Genomic DNA, 26,006 nt, shown 5'->3' with positions numbered 1-26,006 from the left:
AAGCCCCAATTCATAAGAATGGACTACACTGAAATTCCTGACCTCAGCTCAGAGATCTTATCAGTGCTCTTCATTGTCTTTTATGTCATTTAACTTTCTTGATTTGGTTATAAAACCTATTGTAACTTGGTTATATTTATGTCAACATGTGTTTTTATATGTGTGTATTTATCATATACCCAAATGCATGGCCTTTTGAATAGAAGGACTCTGAATCCTGCAAAATGACCATGTAACATATGCCTCATAGTAAGATCAAAGAGAGAGATGCCAACACAGAATGAAATTCCTTTGTGTTTTCCAATCAGGAACCCAGTTTTCAGACAACCTTAGGACTTTCAGTGGTATTAAGAATTTGACAAAATCACTGAGAACAAATACAAAATAGAGGAAGAAGCCAAAGACTCACCTCTCCTACACTTTTCATAGAGCTACCAATTCGGCTAGATGTCCCATGGAAACGGTCAAGATCCCAGCGAGGAATCTTGGTAACCATGTAGTCCAGACTGGGTTCAAAGCAGGCTGACGTCTTCCCTGATACGACATTCTTGATTTCTGGAAGTGGGATTCCTAGGGCAATCTTTGCTGCAATGAACGCCAGTGGGTACCTAAAAAGGAGATGAACTTGTTTTTGAGTTGTTGTTGTTTTTTTTCTTTTGAGTCATAAGTATTGAAAACAGCCCAAAATATTAATTGATCTTTCTTTGAAAGTCTGGTATTATTCCACTTCAGTGTATAAGGCATACTTGATTGGATGCTCTGCATAAATATTTAATAGCCATTATTTAAAATAATGTGAGTCATGATAAAGTACAGAGGCACTGCAGAATCCACTTTCTATGCCTTGCAGGCATTTCTACAGCTCCCAGCCTTCACCTCTTCAGCTCCAAATCAATAGCTTTCTTGATAAATAAGGTTTGATCTCCACTTGTGTTTAACCTCCACTCAGATGAGAATCTGCAAATGTTATTTTGAAAATAGTATAATACATATCTGTAGGTAGGAAGACAGTGTAGCTAGTTGGTACTAGGGAGAAGTGTAATGGTAAGAAAATGGAGGAATTTGCAAGTTTGGGTTGGCTCCTTCTTGGGAACTTGACTGTCTTTATCTGTAATGTCAGTTTGGGTTATTTTTACCTGAGAATATAATTCCTAGAACTGTAGAACCAAATATGAGTTCTTTAGTACAATGACCCACCTAACAGATGAGGTCACTGACAAACACAAGTGTTGTGCCCAAAGTCACATAGTCAGTGGAAGAACCCACTGGGAACAGAGGTCTTGTGACTCCTACATAGGCCTGCTTGCCTTATATCACTTCTTGCAGCACTGTGTAGCTACATAAAAATTTATAGAAGTAAATATTTTTGTTTAAGTTCTATGTAATTAAAATGCCAGATTCTAAAGATATTAATAGAAACAAAAGGTTTTAACTAACTTCTCCTCCCAATTATGCTTGTTAGCAGTTGTTAAACAGGAGTAAATTTATTTATTTGGCTGCAACATTTACCTGTGGAAAAATCCTACATTGTTAAGTTCTGTGGAGATTTTTTAATTCATTCATTTTAAAATGATAGTATTGTATGCTTTTATCATGTACAACATTGCTAAAATCAAAACAATATGTACTAAAGAACTGAGTTAACTATATTTTTTTAATTTTTTAATATTTGCTATAGGACTATACACCTAAAGAAGCCGGTTGAACAATAAAATTAAGGATCAGTGTGCACTTTGCAACATCTGCAAAGTGCAATTAAGAAGCAGATTTTTCACAGCCTGTTTTGACCACCCAGATTTGATTAGTTTATGATTAGCCAGCAAACAAAGCCAGCTAGCAATACCATTTGCTTCAATCTGGCAGCGAGCTCATTAATAACCATGTCTTTAGGGTTCTATAAATGATTTGGAGCGAGCACACAGAAAGGAGGGATATTTATAAATGCTGCACTGTCTTCCACTAGGTGTCCGTTTTCCATTTCTAAAGAATCTGCAAAAGGCGTGGTCAATCATTCTGGTCTTACCCAGTGGCCTTTGAGGCCAAGGCAGAACTCCGGGACAGTCTGGCATTCACTTCAATGATGCAGTATTCCATTGAGGTAGGATGAAGGGCAAACTGAATGTTGCATTCGCCCACAATGCCCAAGTGGCGGACCACGTTGATTGAAGTACGCCTCAGCATCTGAAACTCTGCGTTGGAGAGTGTCTGGGCAGGGGCCACAACAACTGAATCACCTGTAAACCCAAGCAGCACTCGTTAGCTGGTGGTATATTTTAATAGCCAACTTCAGTGACTTACCAAGTCACTGAAAGGATGCAAGACATAGAACAGTCTGGGGATTTGTTGGTAAAATAATTATGTGTATGTGTGTATGTGTGTGTGTGTGTGTGTGTGTGTGTGTGTGTGCACCTGAAAGAGAGAGAGATAAGAGGGAGAGAGACATTAGATATTCCTTCTGATTCTTGCTTTGTTCATATTATTCTGACACATTCTTCTCCCTCTCCCTCTCTCTTTCTCTCTCTCTTTTTTTTGGAACTGGGGATCAAAACCAGGGCCTTGCACGTGCTAGGCAAGGGCCTTACTCTGAGTTAAACCCCAGCACTCTGATACATTTCTTATAGAAACCCTTGCTCTATCCAAGGTTTCTATAAGAACCTTGTTCAAGCTCATCTAGCCATTAAAGTTTTAATCATCTACTTACTGGACTGACATTAGCTTTTTCAACTTCCCTTCTCCTCATTCATCTCAAATTGTCTCTTAAGTTCTTCCTTCTACAGAACGTTATCTCTCTTTTATCCAGTCTGGCTCATCTGTCTTCTGTATATCATCCCTTTCCATTCTCATTGCTTTCCAATCGTGGCCCTTGTCTTCAATCTCACTGTCCTTGGTCTCCATTCCTTCTGCCCACAAACATGCTCAGATGTCCTCTGCTTCAGTAAGTCCATCTCCCAACATCACCAGACACAGACTTTTCTCCGTCTTTACATGACTAAATTTCTTGAAATTTTGCCAATTCTCCTTATCCCTCATTATCATATAATTCCTTTCCATATGGCTCCGAGAACTAACTTTGCATTGAAATTGCCTTCTTGGACATCTAAAAACCCAAATTAAATCTTTATTATTGACCTCGTACATCATTTGACACTGCCAAAAAACAAAGCTCTTTTATAAAAGTAAGAGCTTTCCTTGGCTTACTAGATACAATTCTACCCTCGCTTCTTTCTAACTTTTCATTTCTCTCCTTTGTCTTCAATACTCATTTTTCTCCTCCCTATAAATCTAAATGTGTCCCATAGTTCACAGTTAACCCTATCTCTCCTCTTTCTGTACTTATGCCCTTGAATACTTTGTCTCCAACTTATTTCCTTCATACCACATGACTTCCAATGACCTTGTATCAACTTTTTTATTTCTATGCTCTTGAGTTCCATTTCACATTCTCAACTCCCTTCTCAAGAGTTCCACCCACATCTCAAATTTAGCATTTCTAAAATCTAAGTCATCATCTTTGCCCTCTTGTCTAACTAGTTGAGCTTGCTAAGAAAGCTATTTTTATTACTTGAGTCTATTTTCTCAATCACTTGGTGACTAACACCTCAATCTGGTTTAAACCTTCTCAACCTCTCTCTTTACCTGTCAACACTAAATCATGTAGATTTTACCTCCAGTTCATTGTTTATATTTGATTCTGATTCCACAAATGAAATCAGGATAGTAATTTCTGCCTTACTTCATAGGAATTTTGTGAAGATCAAATTAAATGTGACAATATTTGCAACGCTATGAAACACTGCGCCTGTGTTAAATGTTATCATTAGTCTGTCAGATAGGAATAGCAATTTAAAGAAAAGAACTTCACAAAGACTGCTATGGTCATCGAAGTCATGAGCTAAAAGCATTTCTATACTTCTCAAAGATTCTTTGCCTACCTGTATGAACGCCCATGGCATCAACATTTTCCATGTTACAGACAGTGACGCAATTATCATCAGCATCGCGGACCACTTCATACTCTATTTCTTTCCAACCTGTCACTGACCTTTCCACCAGAATCTGGTTGGTCATAGCAAATGCCTGGAAATTGGTGACAGGAGGTATCAAAGAGTAAGGAAAGGCACTGGCTTAAACAAGGATTTTTAGCAAAATGCTCTGACCTAAATCTTGGTCAGCCCTGAAGTCTCAAACCCAGTCTCCATATTCCCCCACACTCCAGACGGCACAATATGTCAGAAAATCAGTGAGACCAGGAATAGCATCCTGCAGTGAATATGCTTGATTTACATTATTGAGGCTTGCCATTCAAAGTGCTGATATGACATTAAATCAAACTAATTTAGGAAAAAGAGAAAATAATTGAGCAATCAGGCAGAGGGAAATGAAATTATTTCAGCAGCTAGGCTTCTGTGAAACCAGAAAATGTGATAAGTACAAATAAATGTGGAAAAATAAGTCTAAAGACTCTGGCTTTCTCTAAAATAGCTGAGGGTGCTTTGTACAGTGACACACACAATAAAAGTTAGTTGATGTTGATGAGGGGGAGAAAGGAGATGATGATGGTTGTAGACAGTTAGCTAAGATGGCATAGGAAACTTGGGAATTAGAAGAATCATATGCAGCTATTATTATGGTTAATCACTGCTTAAGTGCTTAAATACTCAGAGTCGTATATCATGCATGCCTGATTAGACAGAAATGAATTAGTATAATTATCACTTCATATTTACTGAGTACCCACAGTTGGTAGAATACTGATCCCAAAATATGAAAGAGACAGTCTCTGACCTTAGGACGTATAGTGACTGATACTCTAAGAAATGTCCCTTTATCTCCTAATGTATTTGATTTAGGAAGGCATGAAAGGGAAGGTACTTTGAATTTTTTTTAATTATTAGTAGGTTTTATAATGACATAATAACTCAATTTAAATTTTTCCATAGTGTATCTCAATTTTTTTTTTAACACCAATCATTGCTACAGGCTGTAGCACATGCAACTGAAAATGTGACACATTTGTCCCCACAGCTGCCTATTGTGAGGTTCTCAAAGTGGTTAGGACACACTGTAGCCACTATTAACAATTTAATAATGACTTATTTACCTTTGGGGTTGCCTGCAAAAAGAAATCTAGAAAACAAAGGTTATGAATTTAGGAAGGCTTTTTGCATTCTAGTGAACTAGAATGAATATTTGGGTAGAAGGAAAATTGAGATAATTTTCACCTGTTTCCTCTGTTTTCTTTCAAGTCTCAGATTTCATACAAAAAGTTAACTTGGGGACCTAAATGAGTTAATGCAGATCCTATTTGTATTAATTATAACCTCGAAAATATAAGGGGATGACTCAGGATATAATGCTATAATTAATTAATTTCAAGGGAAAAGCCAGGTTTTCAATAAGCAAACTCATTCAACAAGCTAATGATTATTTTAACAGAATAAAAATAATTGAAAACTAATCCATTCCAAAACTTTCTTCCCTGTAATCTTTTGCATAACATTTTTAGAACTCAGAATGGTTTTATAAGTGAAAAAATATATTTTAATAGACAATAAGTATGTATTACCACTATTGATGGTAATGATCAGATTAATATTAAGAACATTTGGAACATCTAATACACTATAGAAAATAAATTTTTATATGTCCATATGTCCATGTAAATGTTTTTGCTTTATTTGCTTTAAATATATGATTCAGAAAAAGAATCATTTATATTAAATGTTTCCCCTTTTTTTTAATTCCATATTGGGAATCGAACCCAGGGGCACTTTACCACTGAGTCACATCCCCGACCCTTTTTATTTTTTATTTTGAGACAGAGTCTCCTTCAGTTTCTGAGAAACTCGCAAAGTTGCTAAGGCTGGCTCTGAACGTGTGATCCTCCTGCCTCAGCCTCCTGAGCACCAACACATCCATCATTTTTTGTTTTTTGTTTTGTTTTGTTTTGTTTTGAGCATATCTTAAATTTCTGAAGATATTTTCTGTAATACTCAAAAAGTATTTGGTGTAAATCTACATTGTATACAACCATAGAAAAGTTGTATCCCATTTGTGTACAGTGAATCAAAATTCAGTCTGTAAAAATAAAAATTTTTAAAAAGTGTTTAGCAATAAACTAAAGTGATTTTGATAGAAAACAAATTATAAATGCTTAAATATCACTTTTGATTACATGTGTGTGTAGTAGTTGACAAAGTTCACTCATTTATTAAACTGAGAGGTTAATAGAATATAGAGTTTAGTCATCTGAATTTTAGGTAAACTATGCAAAGTACTTTGCTTCACTTACTGGGTATGTGAATTCATGTTACATTATTTCAAAAAATCATGAGAAAATGAGGCATTATATTTTTATTCTTTTCTTAACCACTAAAAGTATTTTAGCATTATGAATGCTGAAGAGTTGGATTAAGATATAGTTTGATTAAGTTCATATCACTGAAGGTAGTAGACTATATAATAAACACAAATCTTTAGCAAAGTTTACCTAGAACCTGGAGGCTCTCACTGTGTCCTGGCATAAATATGTGCACTTCAGTTCCCTGTCAGAAGTGTGGTCTTTTCAACCACACTTTTAGAGAAAACATAGTGATTTAGAAAAAGAAAAAGGGTCATTTCTCCTCTGCATAACTTTATCTAGTGGGAAGAGAATATCCAGTCCATTGTTGTTTTGGATTTGGTTTGGTTGGTTGGTAAGAATGTCATCTATGAAAACACCTACCTTTGTGCTAAGGTCCACTAAGGTCTCCTTATTGGGACAGATGCCTGAGCCTAAGCCACCCAGGGCATAAGCAGAACGAATCATGACAGGGTAGCCAATTTTGTCTGCCGCCTTCAGGGCATCCTCAATCTATAAACAAGAATAAGGACACCAAACTTGAAAAGATAACCACACTATCAGGAAAAAAAGAAAGAAAAAGAGAAAATACCAAGAGCCTGGCAATTTAGGTAAATCAGTTGATTTGGGGAGCATGAATATGGAAAGGTCCTATTATTCCCACATCTTCTGAAAAAAATATGCTGCAATGCAAAAGTTAAGTGAATTTCTGGAATTCTAGGAGACTTTAAATACATGTATATATATGTATTTAAGAGAGAGAGAGAGAGCTATCTATACATATAGATAGATAGGCATAGATATATAAATATATATATTCACTTTTTCTGATAAATCATATCTTGTTCTCTAAAAATAAAACCATGGTCAAATAATCGTCATTCATTTGAAACTGTTCATACATATTGAATTATTGAAATTTTTAAGTTCGTGTTTAAATGAAAAAAGCTTTTCTACTGCTGAAGCTAAGATGGTACTACTCCACAATAAGCCATTAAGAATACTGTACAGAAAGAGATTTTTCATTTTTCAAGTTCGGTCTGAGAATAGTCCCAAAAGCTTGGATTTTTTTTTAACTTACAGAATACAACATATGGTGGTTATATTTTTCTGTCATGCAATATTATTACACCACCAATGGGAATGTAATTACACCTTTCCCATATGCCTGTTTCTCATCCTGGGGAAGCAAGGACATAATTATATCTGGCAATGGAAGAATAAATGTATGGCAAGAGCTTCCCAAAGTGTTCAGCAGAGCTTTCCTGGGATTATTCCTGATTGACAGTACTTGGTAGCATTCCTTCCTGAAACACATATACCCAACTTTAGTTTTCTCAGTTGTGCCTGCCTTATCCCTAAGGATTTGCCTATTTCTACAATAGGAAAGTAGCATTTAAAACCTCCTCTAGCACCTCCACTTCACCGAACACATGCCCAAAATCAAAAATAAGTTTGGGACAAAAAAGGATAAACAGTAGGCTGATTATTTCCTGGAAAATGATAAGACCCTATTGATAGGCATAGCATACAATGAAAAATGAGTAATAGAAAAATGAAACTATCCTCTTTAAATATCTAAGATATAATTTCTCAATCATGAGTCTTACTGAATGGAGCCATTTCATTCTAAAAGGTTATTCTATTCAAAAAAATAATGTTTTAAATCCAATCCCATTTTCAGGGCATTTGAACACAAATCATGTATGACTGATCTCAGGAAGAAGGAAAAAATCACTTCAGTATTGCAAGTTTGTATTGTTCTTAGTTTCAGTTTAGGAGACTGAGATGCCTTGGCACTTCAACCATTGATAAACACTTCATCTCTGGTCTTGTGTTTCTCTTGAAATAAAATGAAATATTTATACCTATCCCTAATATTTCAACATTGAATGCTGCCATGAATATACAATGTCTCTGAGGTACTCATACATTTCTGGAAGAAAATACATGCAAGTATAAGAATTTTAACTGTTATTACTACATGTGACAAATCATTCTTCCTACAACCCAAAATAAATAATGCCTGTTTCCCCAGATAGAAGGATTCCTTACTGATTCCACTGCAAAACTTGGAGCGATCTTTTCATTAATCTCATTTAGCTTGTCTGAGAACAGTTGTCTGTCTTCTGTGGCCATAATGGATTCAACCGAAGTTCCCAGGACTTTCACGCCATATTCCTTGAGCACACCTCTCTTGAATAGTTCCACTCCTGCAGGAGAACCAAATATAATCACTTTCTATAATCTCAAACTCTGTGTCTCCTTTAACAGATACCTGAACACAATGTTTTTAAAAAGAAGTCTTAAAGTTAATTCCAGAATCTTAGGAATCACTGCACTCCATGATATAATTGCACTTAGAAAGATATTTGAAATAAAAATTATTGCTTATATTACCACCACCTGCACATTAACTTTAGTATCTTTATTAACATAAATCAAAAAGGTATGCTAAGCCTTAAAATTTCAGTATATTCCCATTCCTTCAAAGGTATATTCAGATAATAAGACTCTATTACTTAAATAATCTCACACAGGTTTCTATCTAGGTTAAAAACATTATCAAAATTGTTTATATTTCTTTTGCCTTGCCATCTAACTTTGGATTAGGCTTTTATGTTTGACATACAAATGTATTCCAAATTTTTCACCCCAACTTGTTAGAGATCCTCATTCATGATCTAGCTGTAAAAATGTGAAGCATTATGAAGAGGAATGAACAGCACACTCAACTGATGCCTGAAGATGGTAGGAGCTGATCTATCTCATTATGAACATACATGTGAAAGTCAGATGTTTCAGAACCAGTGCAGAAAAACACTTAATCTATGTTAAATCTCACTGTTCATTCATAATATTTCTTAGAGCTTCATGATAACAGAGCAAAACCACATCCTAAGATGGAGGAAGAAAACACAAGAAACCTATTAAAGCAAAAGTTTTCTTTATCACTCAGCTGTTTTGCAAAACAAACTAGTAGAACTCATCATATGACATTTCCAAGTGGGTGTTTGCTAACTGCTTCCTCACAGGTTAGAAGAAAGGTATTTTGAGTACACAGAACACAATCATTAGATGAGTTCAAACAAACTGTGTCCCATGTAGGTATCTGAGTCAAAACTCTACAACTGAACTTGAAAAAACTCACCGCAGTTCAGAGCTGTCTGGCCACCCATGCCTAGGATTAACCCATCGGGCCGTTCAGCCTTGATGACCTCGGTGACAAACTGAGGGGTGATGGGGAGAAAGTAGACAGCATCTGCTTGCTTCAAGCCCACCTCATTGGTCTGCACCGATGCAATGTTGGGGTTCATCAGGACAGTTTTGACATTTTCTTCCTAAAATAAAACCATCAAGTATCTGAATGTATGATCTAAAGACAATGGCTACCCTCAAATAAAGGGTTATGGGGAAAAGAGCTTTGGGGTTATTTTGTGGGCTGGATATAGTAATCAGTAACAGTACAAGAGAACAGAAATCAAAACAAGATAAGCTTTTGGTCAAAGAAAGAAAGAAATTGCCTCAAAATAAAACAATCAAAAAAAAAAATTGCTCCACAAGGGTTACCACCAGTTAGAGGTCTACAAATGCTTGAGCTTTATGGCTCAACTGACTTAAAAAGAATAAAATAGTCAAACAATTTTAAAATGAGTAAATAGAATTACAGGCAACATCAAAGCTGCTTCTCCTTCTATTATCTGTCTAAGAACAATGTTGAGTATACTTTTAAAATGTAGGATAATGTGTTCTCCTCTTGCTAGAAGCACTAAGAGCCCTCTGCTGATTCCCATTGTTTTCTAGATTTTCACGCCTGCTATAGTACTTTAACAAAGAGCACTATACAGCTGTTCATACATATTACATAAAAGGAAAAATAACTATTGGCCAAAAACATAAAAACAAAATCCATGCTTACATTCATACATGCATATGTGTGCACACCCTCATGTGTATACATTAGGTATCCATAACCCTATTTCTTCCACCTGGAGACCTTCAAAACGATTCTTCATTTAGGCTACTAAGAATGATATGTTTTATAAACCTGGATGAGAGTGGTAGTTAGCAAAGTAATTATTATGAAATATGGTCAGATGGTTCTTATTTCATGAGTTAGTTATGATGGTTCTTATTTCATAAGGTATGTAGGTAAGTCCTACATACCTTAAGGGGAGGATCTGAAAAAAAATTAAATATTTTTTCTGCTACTTTAAATTCAAATAGTCTCTTGATGCATGTAATATAATTTTCATTAATTTATTTGATTTTTATACAAAGACCATGGGAGATATTTCCACTTTTTAGATGAAGAAATTAAGATTCGATGAAGTTACATGGCTCATCAAAGGTCATAGCTGGTAAGTAGCAATACTAGAACTCTAATCCAATGTTATGGCTCAAGTCCTATGACTTGTTTCAATATGAGTCACCTCTCAGGATTTTAAGAAATTGTTCAGAATGAGAGCATTATTATTAACAGAATGTTAGCATGATACATATAGATAAGCAAATGCATCTTGAATGTGGGTTGGAATTTAAATAATTGAATCTGAACTAAGAACACATCATCAATAGAACTTACAGAAAATCTCTCTACTAAAGAAAAGTTCCACACACTGGAGTATATTTAGGTATTTTTTTGAATGTGCTTTACAATGAATATGACTATTTTCATAAATTATGCAGAAAAGGATCTCATACATACATAGGCATTAATCATTTAAAACAAATAATTTTGAAATATTTTTAATTAATTTTATATCACTTTTTATATTTTTTTTCTAATTTGGGTTATAATACATGCACCATATAATTGTTTTTAATGTTTTTATTTTATAAATGTATCTCTAATGTCCTCCTAAGTAATCATAACATGACAACTACAAATTTGTGTTCTTCAGCTACAGATGGATATAAAATATTTTTACACAAATATTTGGATATAAATATTTGGATGGATATAAAATTCTTGTACACAAAAATACAAACTATGAAATATTAAATTTTCATAAAACTCCCAAATAGTATAAAAATTGTACACTATTTACAAATATTCTAAAGCCTGAACACACTCAGATTGTACTGTAATTAATCTAAACCACTGGACACCATCCTATGATTATTTAGATAATAATAAATTAAATCATAATACCATGAAGTAAGACATCTTTTTAAAAACATGAACAAAAAATATATTCCTGTGCATGTATATCCATGCGTGCATAGAGAAGATTATAAAGAAATGAAAATGAATAGAAAGAATAAGGTATTTCAGGCTATGTTCTACCGCTCTTCAACAGACATCTATCAGAGGAAAATCTTTGACTATAGAATACTAAGAAAAGAAAACAAGAAAGACTTTAGCCAACTGTTTTTCTATGCCTGCTGTCCTCTGTTGCTGACATCTTGGTGCTGCTCACCACTGGGGGTCCCTGGTGAACACCTCTACACTGCAAAGCCTGAGGCAAAGTCACAGAGAGCTCGCTTTGCCTGATTAGCACAAGATGCAGACAGACCAGGTGGGGAAATAACACCAAAGAGGGGCCAAGTTCACTCTCCAATAGAAATTCCTCAGATATACAATACAGTTTCTCTAAAGTGGTATTTTACTACAATCATGTTTAAAGAGATTTCAAGAAAGTGAAGAAATAAGGACAGAGGCTTCCCAACTTGGGTATCAAATATGCTCCTTTTTTTTCACTTGAAAATGTAGTCATATCAACCTGTTCTCCAAGAAACTGATGAGGAAATTGGGTCCCCTGGTGACATGTAATACTTTCTAACACTCAAACAAAATACATTGTTGCCCTTACTCTCCCAACTAGAGATTCCCATGTCCATCATAAAGGTGCCTGAAGCATCTTGCAGAGCATTTGAAGTATCCTTAAGGATGCTCAAATTCCCTCTTTCAAATGAAAGACAAATGTATTCACAGCATTCACTGACTCAAAAGAAATAAGCAGCTTCTGTAAAATGTAGATTTGTATGCTTTCATTATGAGTAAGCAATAATTTATAATTTTGGAGATCAGTGTAACCTCCTTAAACGATAGGTATGCACATTTGAAAAAGTTAAAAATTTTGTTCATGAACAAACTTCTTTTAATATAGACATGTAAGTATAGTTAAGGAAAATAATTATAGCAACTTTGAAAAGAGGTAGGGTCATAAATCTAAATTACAAAATACTAATTAGACTCATTAAAGAGAGAATATTAATTCTAGCAGAGCTCATGTTCTCTCACCTTCATGGCTTTTACAGCTTGAGATCCTGAATAATCAAATTCACCTGCCTGGCCAATGGACAGACCTCCAGACCCTAGGATAAGGACTTTGGAAACCTATAAACAACAGGAAAAGGACATTAGTTTTATTACTATATGATGAAAATAAGGTGTTTTCAAGAGTGGAAAGGCAAACTATATTGTCTGCTTTTATGTAATGATTTTAACTAGGCTACTTCAAAAAATATATCAAATGAGGGAAAAGTTTGACAATTTAAATATTCTCATTTCAATGCACTTCCCAAAGTTCATGAATACTTTTTTCACTTAAGTGAAAAATAATTTGGATATTTTTACATATTTTAAATACATATACATATCTAAAAATATCTATACAAATATGTTAATAAACATAAATACAATCTATGTATGTATGCATATATGCATATTTTTTAAATACAAGTACATCCTTCTATATTTTATATAATAATGTGTGGAGGAGATGATAGTTTAACTACAAATAAAATGTGTGGAAATCTTGTCATATTAATATATATTCAAATAAATAAGTCTTGTGCCTAATCCATTTGCTATTTAGAAGTAAAATTATGTTATTCAGTTTATGATATTGAATAATGACTTTTCTAGTTGAAACAAAAAGTTTACTAACTATAATGACTCTGTAGTCTGACCTGTATCTCAGGCTTTACATAGGACTATGATGGTTTGGATAAGGAAAATATATCAAAGTACAAACTAAATTAACGCTATTCATCATTAAATTATGTTATTCAAAATGTTAGAACATTTGAAGAAATAAATTTTAATAGGTATGATTTTAAATCTAAACATGAAAAATTACAATGAATATTATCAAGAAGAGACCAAATAATTATTTGTGAAATTCTAAGTGAACACAGTGTTACTATCATCTTTCATAAATACTGGTGTCATTTACATCATTTGCTTTAGAAAAGAAAAGATCACATGATAGAGAAAATCTAAAAGGCATAAACCAAAAGAAAGCCACATATACTAACCTCAACTCTAGATGCGACTAGCGCTGGCTTTGGTAGAACGGCAGTAATGGTTGTTCCTTTTCCCTTCTTTATCAGTGAGAAAAAAGAATCAAATAGGTACTAGAAAAAAAAATACAACCAACTAGTTAGAAACTTCAAACCCCCATATGCTTGCCAGTAAAATACAGGATGCTCTATTAAATTTGAAATTCAGATAAGCGATAAATAACTTTTTGGTATAAATTTCCCTATGCAATATTCAGGTTTTTGTTATTGCTTTTTGCTTTCTTGCCAGTAACTAAATATCTACTGCCATAAAAATTATATAAAATAAACACTTCTAACTGTTGCCTTCAAGTTCTATGAAAAGGAAGTTTTCAACAGACAATAAAGATTTCATATCATGCCTTCTGAGAATATCAAGTTTCAGTCTCTTAACTGTAAATCATTTTCTTCTTCTAAATCAAATTCTAACTAGACCAAAAAAATTGAAGTTCGATCACTATGCACCCTAAAATAAAAAGCTGGGATTTTTCTTTTAAATTTCTGTCAGCTCTAAAGATAATCTCTTAAGATTTATCTTAAACGTGACCAATGAGTGTACTTCTGTTGTTTCAGTAGTGTTATGGTTTGGGTATAAGGTGTTCCCGCAAAGCCCTTGCATTAATGCAGGAATATTCCAAGGTGAGACGGTTAGATTATGATAGCTGTGACCTAATCAGTTTATCCCAGTTTGAATGAACTACTGGGGTGACAACTGTGGGTAGGTGGAGAGTAACTGATGAGGAACAGAGGAGGAGATGCCCTGGAAGGGTACATCTTTCCTATGGCCCCTCTCCTGTGCCTCCTGGCTATCACAAATGGAGAAATGCTCCTCCACCATGCTCCCCCACAACTACCACCGTGATGTACCTCACCTTGAGCCCAGAGCAATGAAACTAGCCATCTATAGACCGAGACCTCTGAAACCATGGGTCCCAAGTAAACTTCACATCCTCTAAGTTGTTCTTGTCAGGTATTTTGGTCACAGCAAAGCTGACTAACACAAACAGATGCAGCAAATTTCAGCAAAAATATTCATTTTACAATTTTTTTTTGTAATTTCTTTTTGGCAGGACCAAAAAAAAGGATTAAATCATAGTGCATTTGATTACCTATCATTATTGCAATGTTTCTAATTTGAAGTACTAATATAAACTAACAATTTAAGTGTCAAATTTTAAAAATACTTGGCATGTGTCACATGACATATGTAGCTGAATTTTATTTATGAGTTTCATCCCGAGTAGATAATATCATACTGGTTTTGACCATTAAGAACCAAAATGCCCCCAAATAGTAAAATAAAATATATATATATATATATTTGTTTTATTTTATATAAATATATATATCTGAATATATATATATATATATATATCTGAAAAGGCAATTCAGGGATGAGAGAGAGGACTTCATTGAGGGAAAATTGTTATTCTCCTCATTTTCCCTGGATGTCTTTTCTGAGAGAGTCTGCTGACAAAGAATTATCAGCCCACTCACTCCTGGAGGCCCCTGGGTGTGAGAGAGGAAGTCACACCACACTTCCCAGATTTCCCTCGGTGTCATTGTGAGCTCTATTTTGTAAAGATCTCCTTGAACATTGAACCAAAAGCTCACATAAAAAAGTAAAAATATTTAGATTGGAAGCAAAACTCCTCCAAGCATTCCTTATGGTTCTTTTCCTAAGCCATCTGAATCACATGAATGTGTTTGCAGCCCTCTCTCACCCTCCTCCTGCCTGTCTTCTTTCTCCTGCTGCTGTTTATTCTCCCTTAGTGGCTACACAACCAGTTGCCATAGGGATTTTTTTGAAGTCACAGATGGGGGATTAAAATTTCATTTCAGTTATGAGAAGGAGTGAGCAAGAGGGAATTCATTTGCATAGTACAACAATTGTAAATTTCAGAACTAAATATATTAGAATGATAATGGGTTTAAATAAAAATAGCATCGTAGTATTGCTGCAGGTTTCTTAAGGGCTTTCCCACTTTAAATTTTAGAAAAGATTAAAATTTACTCCATGATATTCAAGGGAAATTTTAATACAAAATGCATGTTACCAAAGCACCCTTCTTGAGAAGGTCTGGCACCAAAGTTATCTGCAGTAATTATTTTGGTTTCTTGAATTTTTGCATAAACACATCTCTGATTCATTTTAAGTTTATTAACAGGCCCCATCTTTCTGACATACCTCAGTGTCTGTTGGCCCTGGGCTGACCTCTGGGTGGAACTGCACAGCAAAGAAGGGTTTGCTCTCATGCATAATCCCCTAAAGGAATAAGAAACAGGAAAAAATTCCTTCTGTAACAACAAATGTCAAGTGTGGCAATGTATTATTCAATAGACAATAAAGTTCAAATTAGAAATTGAACTCAGTGCTCAATAACATTCTGAAAAATACCAGCATCATTAAATAACCTGATTGGAGAGTTTTAAGGACTGACATACCAAACCATTTCCATAAGAATAGAAAATGGGCCAAGGAAGACTCAACTGAATATGATTCCATAATTAAAGAAAAAAATTTTTTTGGTCCACAGCCTTTGGGGCTCCTCTGGGCTCTGCTCAAAATAAACCCGAATTCTCATATTATTGGTAACTCTGAAATTGTTTCTCCAAGGGTCTTCTCAAGGCTACTGCAGTGCTGTAGAAGTGACCAAGACTCGCCTGGACGAGGCCCAAACAGATTTGGACCAACTGCTCATTAACTATGGGTGTGTAAGATGCTGTTGAGTAAGAACACATGGAGTGGATCTTAAGAGTCAACTGATGAGAAAATAAGAAAGAAATAACTTTTTAAAAAGCAGATGGCTCTGGGAAATAGCCTTAGAAGAGTTCTTTCACACACCAAAAATATCCCACATGCACAGGGAAAGGAGCAGGCACCACAGGATTCACACCTGAATTTCTCCTCACGAACTGAACAGGCTTATTGAGAGCACTTACCTCATTCGTTTGATCATTGACATTCACAAAAAGTGGCTTCCAGCCAGCAGGGAGGGTGTTGTCCAGAGCATAGCCATGATTCTGAGCAGTGATGAAAGCCTGTCTGTTTGTGATATTCAGAACAGGCTGATTCTGCCCTCTGGAGAGAAAAGGAGAGAAGGAACAGGGAGAAGGAAAAGGGAAGGGAATGTAAATGTGTTGGTCCTGAACAAGAAAAACCTCTTACAATTCCAAAGTTTCAATTGCTTAGTGAAAATCACTTTGTGAGAAAAGTCACAGATTGTTAATCCCCAAAATTTTAGCAACAAAAAATCAATTCGGGAAGCTTTGTTGTGTGTTAAATATCAGGTCTATTAAACTTCTATAATCGGTTTTAGAAAAGCTCACATAACAAAAAGGGTTGTTCACTACCTGAACAGAAACAGACAAATAGAAGCCACTGATTTTAAGTAATTTTAAAGCCAGAGAGTTCTTGAGAGATACTGAGATAGGTGACTGCTCAGACCTGAATCATTTCGAATTACACTTTAAAATAGAGGGTGGACTGTTGGGGAGCTCCTGGCTTTGAATAAATCAGCACCATTTTAGGCAAAGAAGTGAAACCAAGACATTCTGAAGATTTCTCGGTTCTTAAGTCACACTGGCTTCATAAAATGTGATCAGTGCTTTGAAATCAAGCTTAAAATCAGAACAATTTCCCTTGGAATACCATTTGATTGAGTATTACAACCTCAATTTATGCCAAGGGAAGGAAAATGACTGAACTACAGCAAAGCTGTCCTTAGAGAGGCTGCCTTTCAGAAACACAATAGAAGTGGTATCATGTAGTCCAGTGACCATGAACTGTGAGATAAGACAGTTGTCTATTAATTCTGAAGAAAAGGCAGGTGAGTTCTCTAAGTCTTTTGTGTTTGGTTACAATTAGTATTTCAGAACTGATTTGGCCAAAAACAAACGTAAGACAACCTTACCTGTTGGCCATGGACATCTTGTAGGATTTGGCCCCAGCTGCCAATCCTGTTATTAAATTTCCTGTACTGATGCCAAACAATGGCTCCTTACGATCACTCTCCAAAATCTAAATCAGGAAGAACTTTTATTAGCACAGTAGCACAGGTTCCAAAAGAATGCTGTCACTAAAAGAGTAGAAATGAACAATCCATTTTTTTCTCCCTTAACCAGGTAAAGAAAATAGTAACTAAATTAAAAAGTTAGACTACAAAGGACAAGATTGACAAGTTTGTAACATTAGAATTCAATAAAACATACTTGACATTCAGACCCAACTAAATCTAATTTAATATTTCTTTAGCAACTTGAAGGTCTTATAGGCCCCATGGTTACTGTAAGGAACATGAGTTGTCATTTTACAATCATAAAGAATAATACATGTGAAGATTGGATTCCAGCTCTTTCAACAGCAGGACAAAAGCCCAAGGTTATTCTGCCTGAAGAAAAGCTCTGTTTCCTCTGATATTCTCTCCTCATGGTTTTCCTATATAATGTCTACATTGACATTGTCTCCGAGGTCACAAATACAAGTACTAAAACATAACTGAATAAGCACAGATTATAAGGCCCTCGCCTCACACACTAACACACACCACCCCCAAGTTCACCGCACCTTTTTGACGTTCTGAATTAGCGGCTGTGCAAGAGCTGGGTTCCCAGGTCCTCCAGCAATCAAAAGTCCATCATACTCCATCTGGGTGAAATCATGATTCCAGGGAACTAAATGCACTTCAGCTCCTCGCTGGAAAAGAAACATGAGTGATGAATTTAATCGCATTTTCCATCGCCAGCATGTGATTTTGCTGGATCTGCTTTTGACTAGTCACTCCTTAAAGGGAAGGGAAATGTAGTATGTAATTTAAATAAATAATGCTGAGCAGAAAGTTCTTTGTGCAGCTCAGGGTGTGTTTTATGTGGGGAAATGGAAGCAATGGTCAATACAAAGAAGGCGGAAACACTATTGAGGTTTTGATTCTGAAAAATAAATAATGCAGTCCTGCTCTTCATTTCAGTGGCTGAAAACTCCATGATTGAACTCCCAGGAGCACAGGTACCTTCACCAGCTAGAGCTGCAAACAGGTAAACCCATTTGGGGCAGAATTTAAGTTGTTCATCTCTCTTACCTTTTTCACTTGTGCCTTTTTTGTCTGCAAAAAAAAATTTTTTTTTTTCCTTTTGTACTGGGGATTGAGCCTGGAACACTCTACTACTGAGCTACATCCCCAGCCCTTTTTTATTTTGGGAAAGGATCCTGCTAAGTTGCTTAGGGCCTCAAACTTGGAGTCCTCCCAAATTGTTGGGATTGCACACTTGTGCCACTGTACCAGGCCTGGATGACAAAATTTTAATCAACTTTCTTTCTTAGGGTTTTCTCATGTTATTAATGATATCTATATTCTGAGGGGAAAAATAGAACTTTTTGTTACAATAATATTTAGAAAGTATATTTGAGTATTTCCCTAAGCATTTCCTGAGAGAAGCTTATTTGAGAGAAATAAGTTTATTTGAAAAGATTTAAAAATACACATCAATAAAATAGAGAGAAGTAACCCATGGGACACCCCAATTAAGTATACATTATTACCATGGACAATTGGAGCTCAGGGTTATTGAGAAACTCTGAGAGCCAGTGTGGAGCACTAAAGTGATAGCTGATCCATGGGGCAAAGGAGCTATATACTGACTCTTTGGTCATAGATTATGGGATGCTCCAGGGAAACTTATGTATTTCTTGACTGCCAGCAGCCTCCAACCAACCAAAGAGATGTAAGATGCTTGCAACTGGAAAATGGGTGAATGAATTTAAATGGGAAAATGAGAGCGGAATATGGATAGCCATTCATAGCATCTGCTACTGAGAAAGCCATGCAAATTTTGTTAATGAAACTGAAAAGAACTTGAAGTCAAAATTTGGACATGCCTAATATTCTCTAACTTCATAGGTGCATCAGAGAATCCCTTATATTCATGCTAATTTGGTGTAACACAAACAAATGTGTACATGTGTGTGAGAGAGAGACAGAAAAAGGCAGAGAGTATGTTTGTTGGAGAGACATAGAAAGAGACAGAGAGATTGGGAGAGGGGAAGTGATAAGGAGAAATATCAACAAAATAATATTTCAGGAACAAATTTTTACAAAGTTTAAATTCTTAAGCATTTTCAAAGTTTAATTTTAATTTGTTGTTGTTATAAAGCACTGTGAAAGTTTGTACTTTATCAGAGCAGAATCCCTGCAAACATATGGTGCATAATAAATGTAGGCCAATAGAGGAGCTATCAGACTGAATCTAGCTTTCTAGTCATCTCTAAACTTCAATGAAAGTGAACATGGCATGTGTCAGAATGCTAGTCAATAAGTGATAAAAAGAGTCATCATTCTCTTTTGTGTTTTAGTGGCCCTGGAAGGTTTTTTTAAACATAGTAGTCTATATCTTTAATTTGAACAGGGATAAATGTGCTATTTTATAGATCAAAGGCAACGAGAAGAGTGTAGATCTCTGACATTCTGAGAAAATGCCCAAGCTTTCTCTGAAACACAGCAAGTCAGCCAAACACTAATAACCAATATTACCCATCCTCACCCTTGAGATGGAATGCATTACTTACCTTTACTAGCAGGCGGATGACGTTGTTTTTGATCCCACAGTCTACAGCTACCACTTTCGTGGGGTTTCCTTTGCCATACACCTTGACATCCTGCCATTGTAAAAACCAGAAAGTGAGGAAATCCCCAGCTATGACCAGTAGTCAAACAGCTGAAGATGCTGTGCATTGAGATTGTAACTGATTGCTAACTACTAGAGAGTGACTAGAAAGTAATCAATTTGTAAGAAAGCCACAGCAAGTGCTACAGACTGTATCTTTTTTATGAGAATATAAAGTACTTTGCTTTTTTATGTAACCTGTTGATTAGAGTAATAATGAATTCCCTAAGAAATCAACGCTTCCATAGTTAAAACCATCTTGCCCTAGCTTTGCCTCATTAGCAATGGAATTTTCAAATATCATTGTCTGATTCAGCACTAAACAGATGTGGTAATAGATACATCATGCTTTAAATACCACTTGATCCTAACTTGCAATAAAGATCAGATGGGGTAGAGCTGAATCACTGTTCATTGGGCTTATGCAGTGAGGCCAAATGGATAAAATCTGTATGAGAGTCACAGGAATTACTAAACTCACGTAGACCATTGGTCCTTTTAGGTTATTGCACAATCATTTGCATTTAAATGGTAGATTTCATAAAAGGATCCCAGAGCATATCATAATCATTACCTATGTCTTAAACACTGCTTGGAGGCAGATTGATTTTCAGAGGCATTTACCCAGGAAGCAGTTCTCCAAAGTCATAAAAAGGAAAAAGAACAGAAATAGAGAGAGGGAAAGCTGGGGGGTCTGGATGGCCACACTGGATCCAATTTTAAGAGTTAGCCAGCACATTCTGAATTTAGGATGACTTCAGAGTTTGCCAAAGGTTTTAGATGAAACGTGCCATCTGAATATTTGAAGGAGCATTTCACTTTAGCTCTCTCTCCACAAAGTTTATATGGAATGTGAAATCATAATCCTTTGACTGTACTTGAGGAGAAGATAGAAGGGAAGTTTTTCATTATACATTTTTTTCTCCTGCTGACTACTCTGGAGAAAAACAAAGTACCCTAGTCCTTCCATGATCTGGGGGAATTACTGCCGAAGTCATCCATGCTATAGGTGATCTCTTTCATCGGATAATTTGAAAAAGTACAGATTTATTCTTAACCTTAGGCTTCTGCTATAAAATAAAGCAATGTTACCATCTAGTTGTAGCTACACCAAATTGCAATTACAAGACAATGAATTAAGTTATCAACATTTCCAAGGTTCATATAATCAAACAAAACTCAGAAAGCATATGTAATCTGATACAAATAGATGTTTTATCATAGCTATCATGAAATTACTTAATTTCACTGGCATTAAGAAACAAAGGCAGCTTTCACCACCACAGTCTTTCCCTTGATTTAATATAAACATGCAGATATGCTCATTTTTTGTTGGACTCTACACAGATTTATAACATTATCCCTCGTCATGAGGATGAATTCAGAACCCCCTTACGTATCAAAATCTGCAGACCTTTGAGTACCTCACATAAAATGTGTAGTGTTTGCATAAAACCTACACACATCATCCAGTATACTTTAAATTGTTTCTAAATTACCTAAAATATGCTATTGAACTACATTATAGGGAATAATGGCAAGAAAAATAGTCCATACGTGTTCAGTACAGACACATTTTTCTTAGCATTTTCAATCCACAGCTGATTGAACGTACAGATGTAGAATCTGCAGATACAGAGAGGGAAGACTACACACACCCTCCATGTAGAACGACAGGAGTTATGCGAGACATTAAAACACTTGAATACATGAATTTGCCTGACACATCCCTCCACGAGAGATAGATCTATCATGTAGTGTTTTCCAATTTTGTTTGACCACAGAATTTTTTTAAGGCAAACTTTTCTAGGCCAGTGTTCCTCACATATGGAAAAATGCCACACTAACCTAATTACTTGTTCTCTTGTCCATTTATGCTTTACTCCAAAATTAAGCTGAATGAGATCCCCCACGGTTTCCAGTGATGCAAGTCAGCCAATGATATGAAACCTTCCAGATCTAGCCCCACTCCATTTCCACTCATCTTTGGCAAACTGGTGAACCGATATGTGTTAACACTTTGGTACAACCATACCAAACGACACTATCTCTTCAAACGTGCCATTGCTTTATCCTCAATGCCTCCCAGAACCCATTCTTTCTGCCCTAAACACAGTTCTCCTAGTTCTCCATCCACCTATGTCCATCAGCTCTTTGTTTTTCCTAACAAGACTGACACTCCTGCAGAGTCCTCTCTGATACACCTGCACACATTCAGTGCTCCTCCACACATACCCTGGTAGCATCCTGTACACAATCCAAGGACAGTATCTACCACCATATTCTATATATGGTGATTTGGTTGTTCCCTTTTCCCACTAGACTTTTATGTTCCCCGGGGACAGAGACTGTAGCTCCTGGAATTCACTCATAGCTGCATTTGTAGATAATCAAAACCAAAAGACAACTTTCCTAAATGTGTTCTATACCTGCTTATAAATATACACTAAGCATATTTCACCTTGTGAGCATTAATTTTTAACTCTGCTATAACCCAGTAAATCTTCAATGTGAAGAAATATTTTCCCATACACAAAATGACCCCAGACTCTGATTATTGTGTCTGATTTCTATCAAGTTCTCTAGGCTCTCTGACAGGCTACTAGCTCTGATTCCTGATCATCTGCTATGTCTACCTTTGGCAGTTCATCTTTATTTGATGCTATTAAAGGCTTAACCTGAGGAACAAGAAAAGGGAGAGAGGGAAGCTAAAATAATTGTTATCAGTCTCTAAACCAGGGCAAGAAGATTTTCATGGATCCTGTAACTAAGACTTATTAACTTTAAATGCACTGATTTTGTAATATGTATTTTAGCTACTGAGGTCCCTCTTACTCCCTCAACTCTGGCACTTCTGGAAGAAGAGTTCTGCCTGAATGAAGATTCTGATACTACAGAAAAATGTAGATCTAAAGTGAATGAAACAAAACCACAAAATCTAAAGGGAAAATGTCTCACCTTGGTTGAAACCTCAGCAATCAAATTCTGCTTATTTGGATCCACAAAATCCACAGATTGACCTTCAAATTCAATTTTCCCAAGCATGGTACCCTATCAAATTAAAAACATTAGACAGTTAAAGGAAGCAATCAGGAAGGTGCTGACAGGATAAACTCACAGGGACTTTGACCATCTGTTCCAAGATTGAGATGTCTTTATAACTACTTGTAGCCATCATCAGAAGATCTTCATCTTCTCAAACTGGAAACGAAGCCATCGGCACAAGCATCTTGAGAAATACTCTGGGAAATTTAGTTCTTTCAGGGCTCAGGTCATTGCCCAGGGTAAGCAGAGTCAAAAGGAATCAGAAGTTGGGTCACCAGGTCCCAGACTAGTGCAGATTGAAATAGTTAGTGTACATGAACTCCTTAGTGCATATGACTTAGAGACATTTCCTGGAAAAGGACAGAATGAGCTATTGAAAAGAAAATAAGTCATCTGAAAACTGCAGAAGATTGAAAAGAAGGCTTGCTACATATTTTGATAACCAAAGTGAGATGCAACATAAATCATAAACTTCTAGAAGTTGAAACAAAAATATTCACTACTTTTTAATGTCCAGGTGTCTCTAAGAGCCTGAACTTTAGAGAGCATTTAATCTTCTGTTAAGTTTTCACTAATCAGCTTTGCTGATTAAACATGGCACTGTTTCTCTCTTTTTATTAGCCGTATCTTGAGATTTACTTATTTGTTAGTAAGTCTATCTGGAACCATTAGGAAAATGGCACGCTATATTTAGTTATGAAGATTTTTCCTTTAAAAAGAAATAGATCCTTTATTTCCCTTCTAAAATGATTCCTTGGAGAAGTCATTTGGTGAGTGAGGGTAGAAAATGGCAGCTCACTATGCAGGCATGATGGTTATTTCAGGGCTCTGTTTAAAACCAGGGTGCTGCCTTGACATTTAGGAAAACTAACCAAACACCATCTTTCATCTCCACAGTGGAATGTTAAAGGTTATGGTGGTCAGTACTTAATTCCTGAATCCAAGTTCCATAATCCTTTGACTATATCTATGGATCCCTAATTTTGAAATTTGATTTTCTCCATTATCTTAAAGCATGTTGAATGAAATACAGGCTTACTTTCTAACTTGAGATTAAAAGGGTATAAAAGCTTCTTCACAGTAAAGGAAACAAACAAGAATGTGTTCAGAGATCCTACAGATTGGGAGAAAATATTCACCATCAGTACCAGATAAGGCATTATTTCCAGGATATACAAAGAACTCCCAAAAACTTAACACTAGAAAAATAAATAACCCAATCAATAAGTGAACAAAGGAACTGAACAAACACGTCACAGAAGAAATATGAATGGTCAAAAAATAAATGAAAAAATATTCAACATCTCTAGCAATTAGAGAAATGCAAATTAAAATTACACTGAGATTCTATCTCACTCCAAACAGAATGGCAGTTATAAAGAATACAACTAACAATAAATGTTGGCGAGGATGTGGGGAGAAAGGTACTCTCATACATTGTTGATGGGCCCAAAAATTGGTGCAACCACTATGGAAAGCAGTATGGAAATTCCTTAGAAAACTTGAAATGGAGCCACCATTTTGACCCAGTTTATCCAACTCCTTGGTCTATACCCAAAGGACTTAAAAACAGCATACTACAGTGATGCAGCCACATCCATGTTTAGAGAGCTCAACTTAAAATAGCCAAGCTATGCAAACAACCTAGGGGTCCTTCAAATGATGAATGGACAAAGAAAATGTGGTATATATACACAATGGAATATTATTCATCCATAAAGAAAAATAAAATTATGGCATTTGCTGTTGAATGGATGGAACTGGAAACTATCATGCTAAGTCTAATAAGTCAATTCCAAAAGATCAAAAGCTGAATAGTCTCTCTGATTTGTGGATGATAACCCAAAATAAGGGATGTTGGGAAGGGAAATAATAGAAATATATTGGACTAGACAAAGGATAACAAAGGGAAGGGAGTGAGAAGGGGAATAGAAATGACAGTAGAATTAATTGAGCATAACTTTCTTAGCCTTGTATTTGGATACAAGACCAGGGTAACTGTACATCATGTAGGACCACAAGCGTGGGAACTAATAGGACAAGTTATTTTTTATGTATGTATATTCTACCAAAATACATTCTACTGTCATGTATAACTAAAACTAAAAAATAAAAGTGTAGCTCAGAAAAAGAATTATATGGAAAAAAGAATGTAAAAGCTATAATATACATTCTAATCATATAGAAGCTATAATATATAATACAGTCATGTCACTCATAAACAGGCAATACTGCCATTTGACCTGTGCTAGTCCTTTCAGTAAAAATTTTAAAACAACAAGCTGCTTATACTGAAAGAAGAGTTCACCTAACTTCACACATCACACAAGAGAGACCATGTGATCTTCTAAATAGTTTTCCCAAATCAATAGGCCTAACTATATTCTATTCAACCTGCTAATGCTGCAACCTGAATTGAATTCCCCAATTTTATTCCTTTCTCATCCTGGAAGTCTCATCATTGTTTACTGCTCTCACACACTATTAGGATAAGAAAACATAAGAATACACCTGGAATATATAATTTCTCTGGTGTCTATTCCCAGGAAAATTATGGTGGAGGTAATAAAATCAGAACTGAAATAGAATGACTACATAAACACTCACTGTCTTCCTTCTGGTCATGGGTATACAGCCATGTTCTTATTTTCAAACCTGCTTTCTCTTTCTG

At 35.6% G+C, this 26,006-nt stretch overlaps 1 protein-coding gene across 1 annotated transcript in view; it reads right to left on the bottom strand.

Annotated features, from left to right (window-relative positions):
* CPS1 (carbamoyl-phosphate synthase 1) overlaps nucleotides 1-26,006 on the bottom strand; it is a 116,902-nt gene that overhangs the window by 67,302 nt on the left and 23,594 nt on the right. Inside the window, exons 6-19 of the mRNA XM_079135546.1 lie at nucleotides 23,249-23,341; nucleotides 20,193-20,282; nucleotides 18,198-18,326; nucleotides 17,545-17,651; nucleotides 16,574-16,712; nucleotides 15,819-15,896; nucleotides 13,607-13,705; nucleotides 12,588-12,683; nucleotides 9,492-9,681; nucleotides 8,396-8,553; nucleotides 6,725-6,853; nucleotides 3,933-4,077; nucleotides 2,024-2,234; nucleotides 410-608 (exon numbers count right to left, since the gene is read on the bottom strand). Of these exons, the coding sequence (XP_078991672.1) occupies nucleotides 410-608; nucleotides 2,024-2,234; nucleotides 3,933-4,077; nucleotides 6,725-6,853; nucleotides 8,396-8,553; nucleotides 9,492-9,681; nucleotides 12,588-12,683; nucleotides 13,607-13,705; nucleotides 15,819-15,896; nucleotides 16,574-16,712; nucleotides 17,545-17,651; nucleotides 18,198-18,326; nucleotides 20,193-20,282; nucleotides 23,249-23,341 (1,863 nt within the window). The remainder of the gene's footprint in view (nucleotides 1-409; nucleotides 609-2,023; nucleotides 2,235-3,932; nucleotides 4,078-6,724; nucleotides 6,854-8,395; nucleotides 8,554-9,491; nucleotides 9,682-12,587; nucleotides 12,684-13,606; nucleotides 13,706-15,818; nucleotides 15,897-16,573; nucleotides 16,713-17,544; nucleotides 17,652-18,197; nucleotides 18,327-20,192; nucleotides 20,283-23,248; nucleotides 23,342-26,006) is intronic.

This window comes from Sciurus vulgaris (genome assembly GCF_902686455.1).
Source record: "Sciurus vulgaris genome assembly, chromosome: 3".
Classification (NCBI taxonomy): Eukaryota; Metazoa; Chordata; class Mammalia; order Rodentia; family Sciuridae; genus Sciurus; species Sciurus vulgaris.
This window is presented reverse-complemented; position numbering and strand designations above follow the sequence as displayed.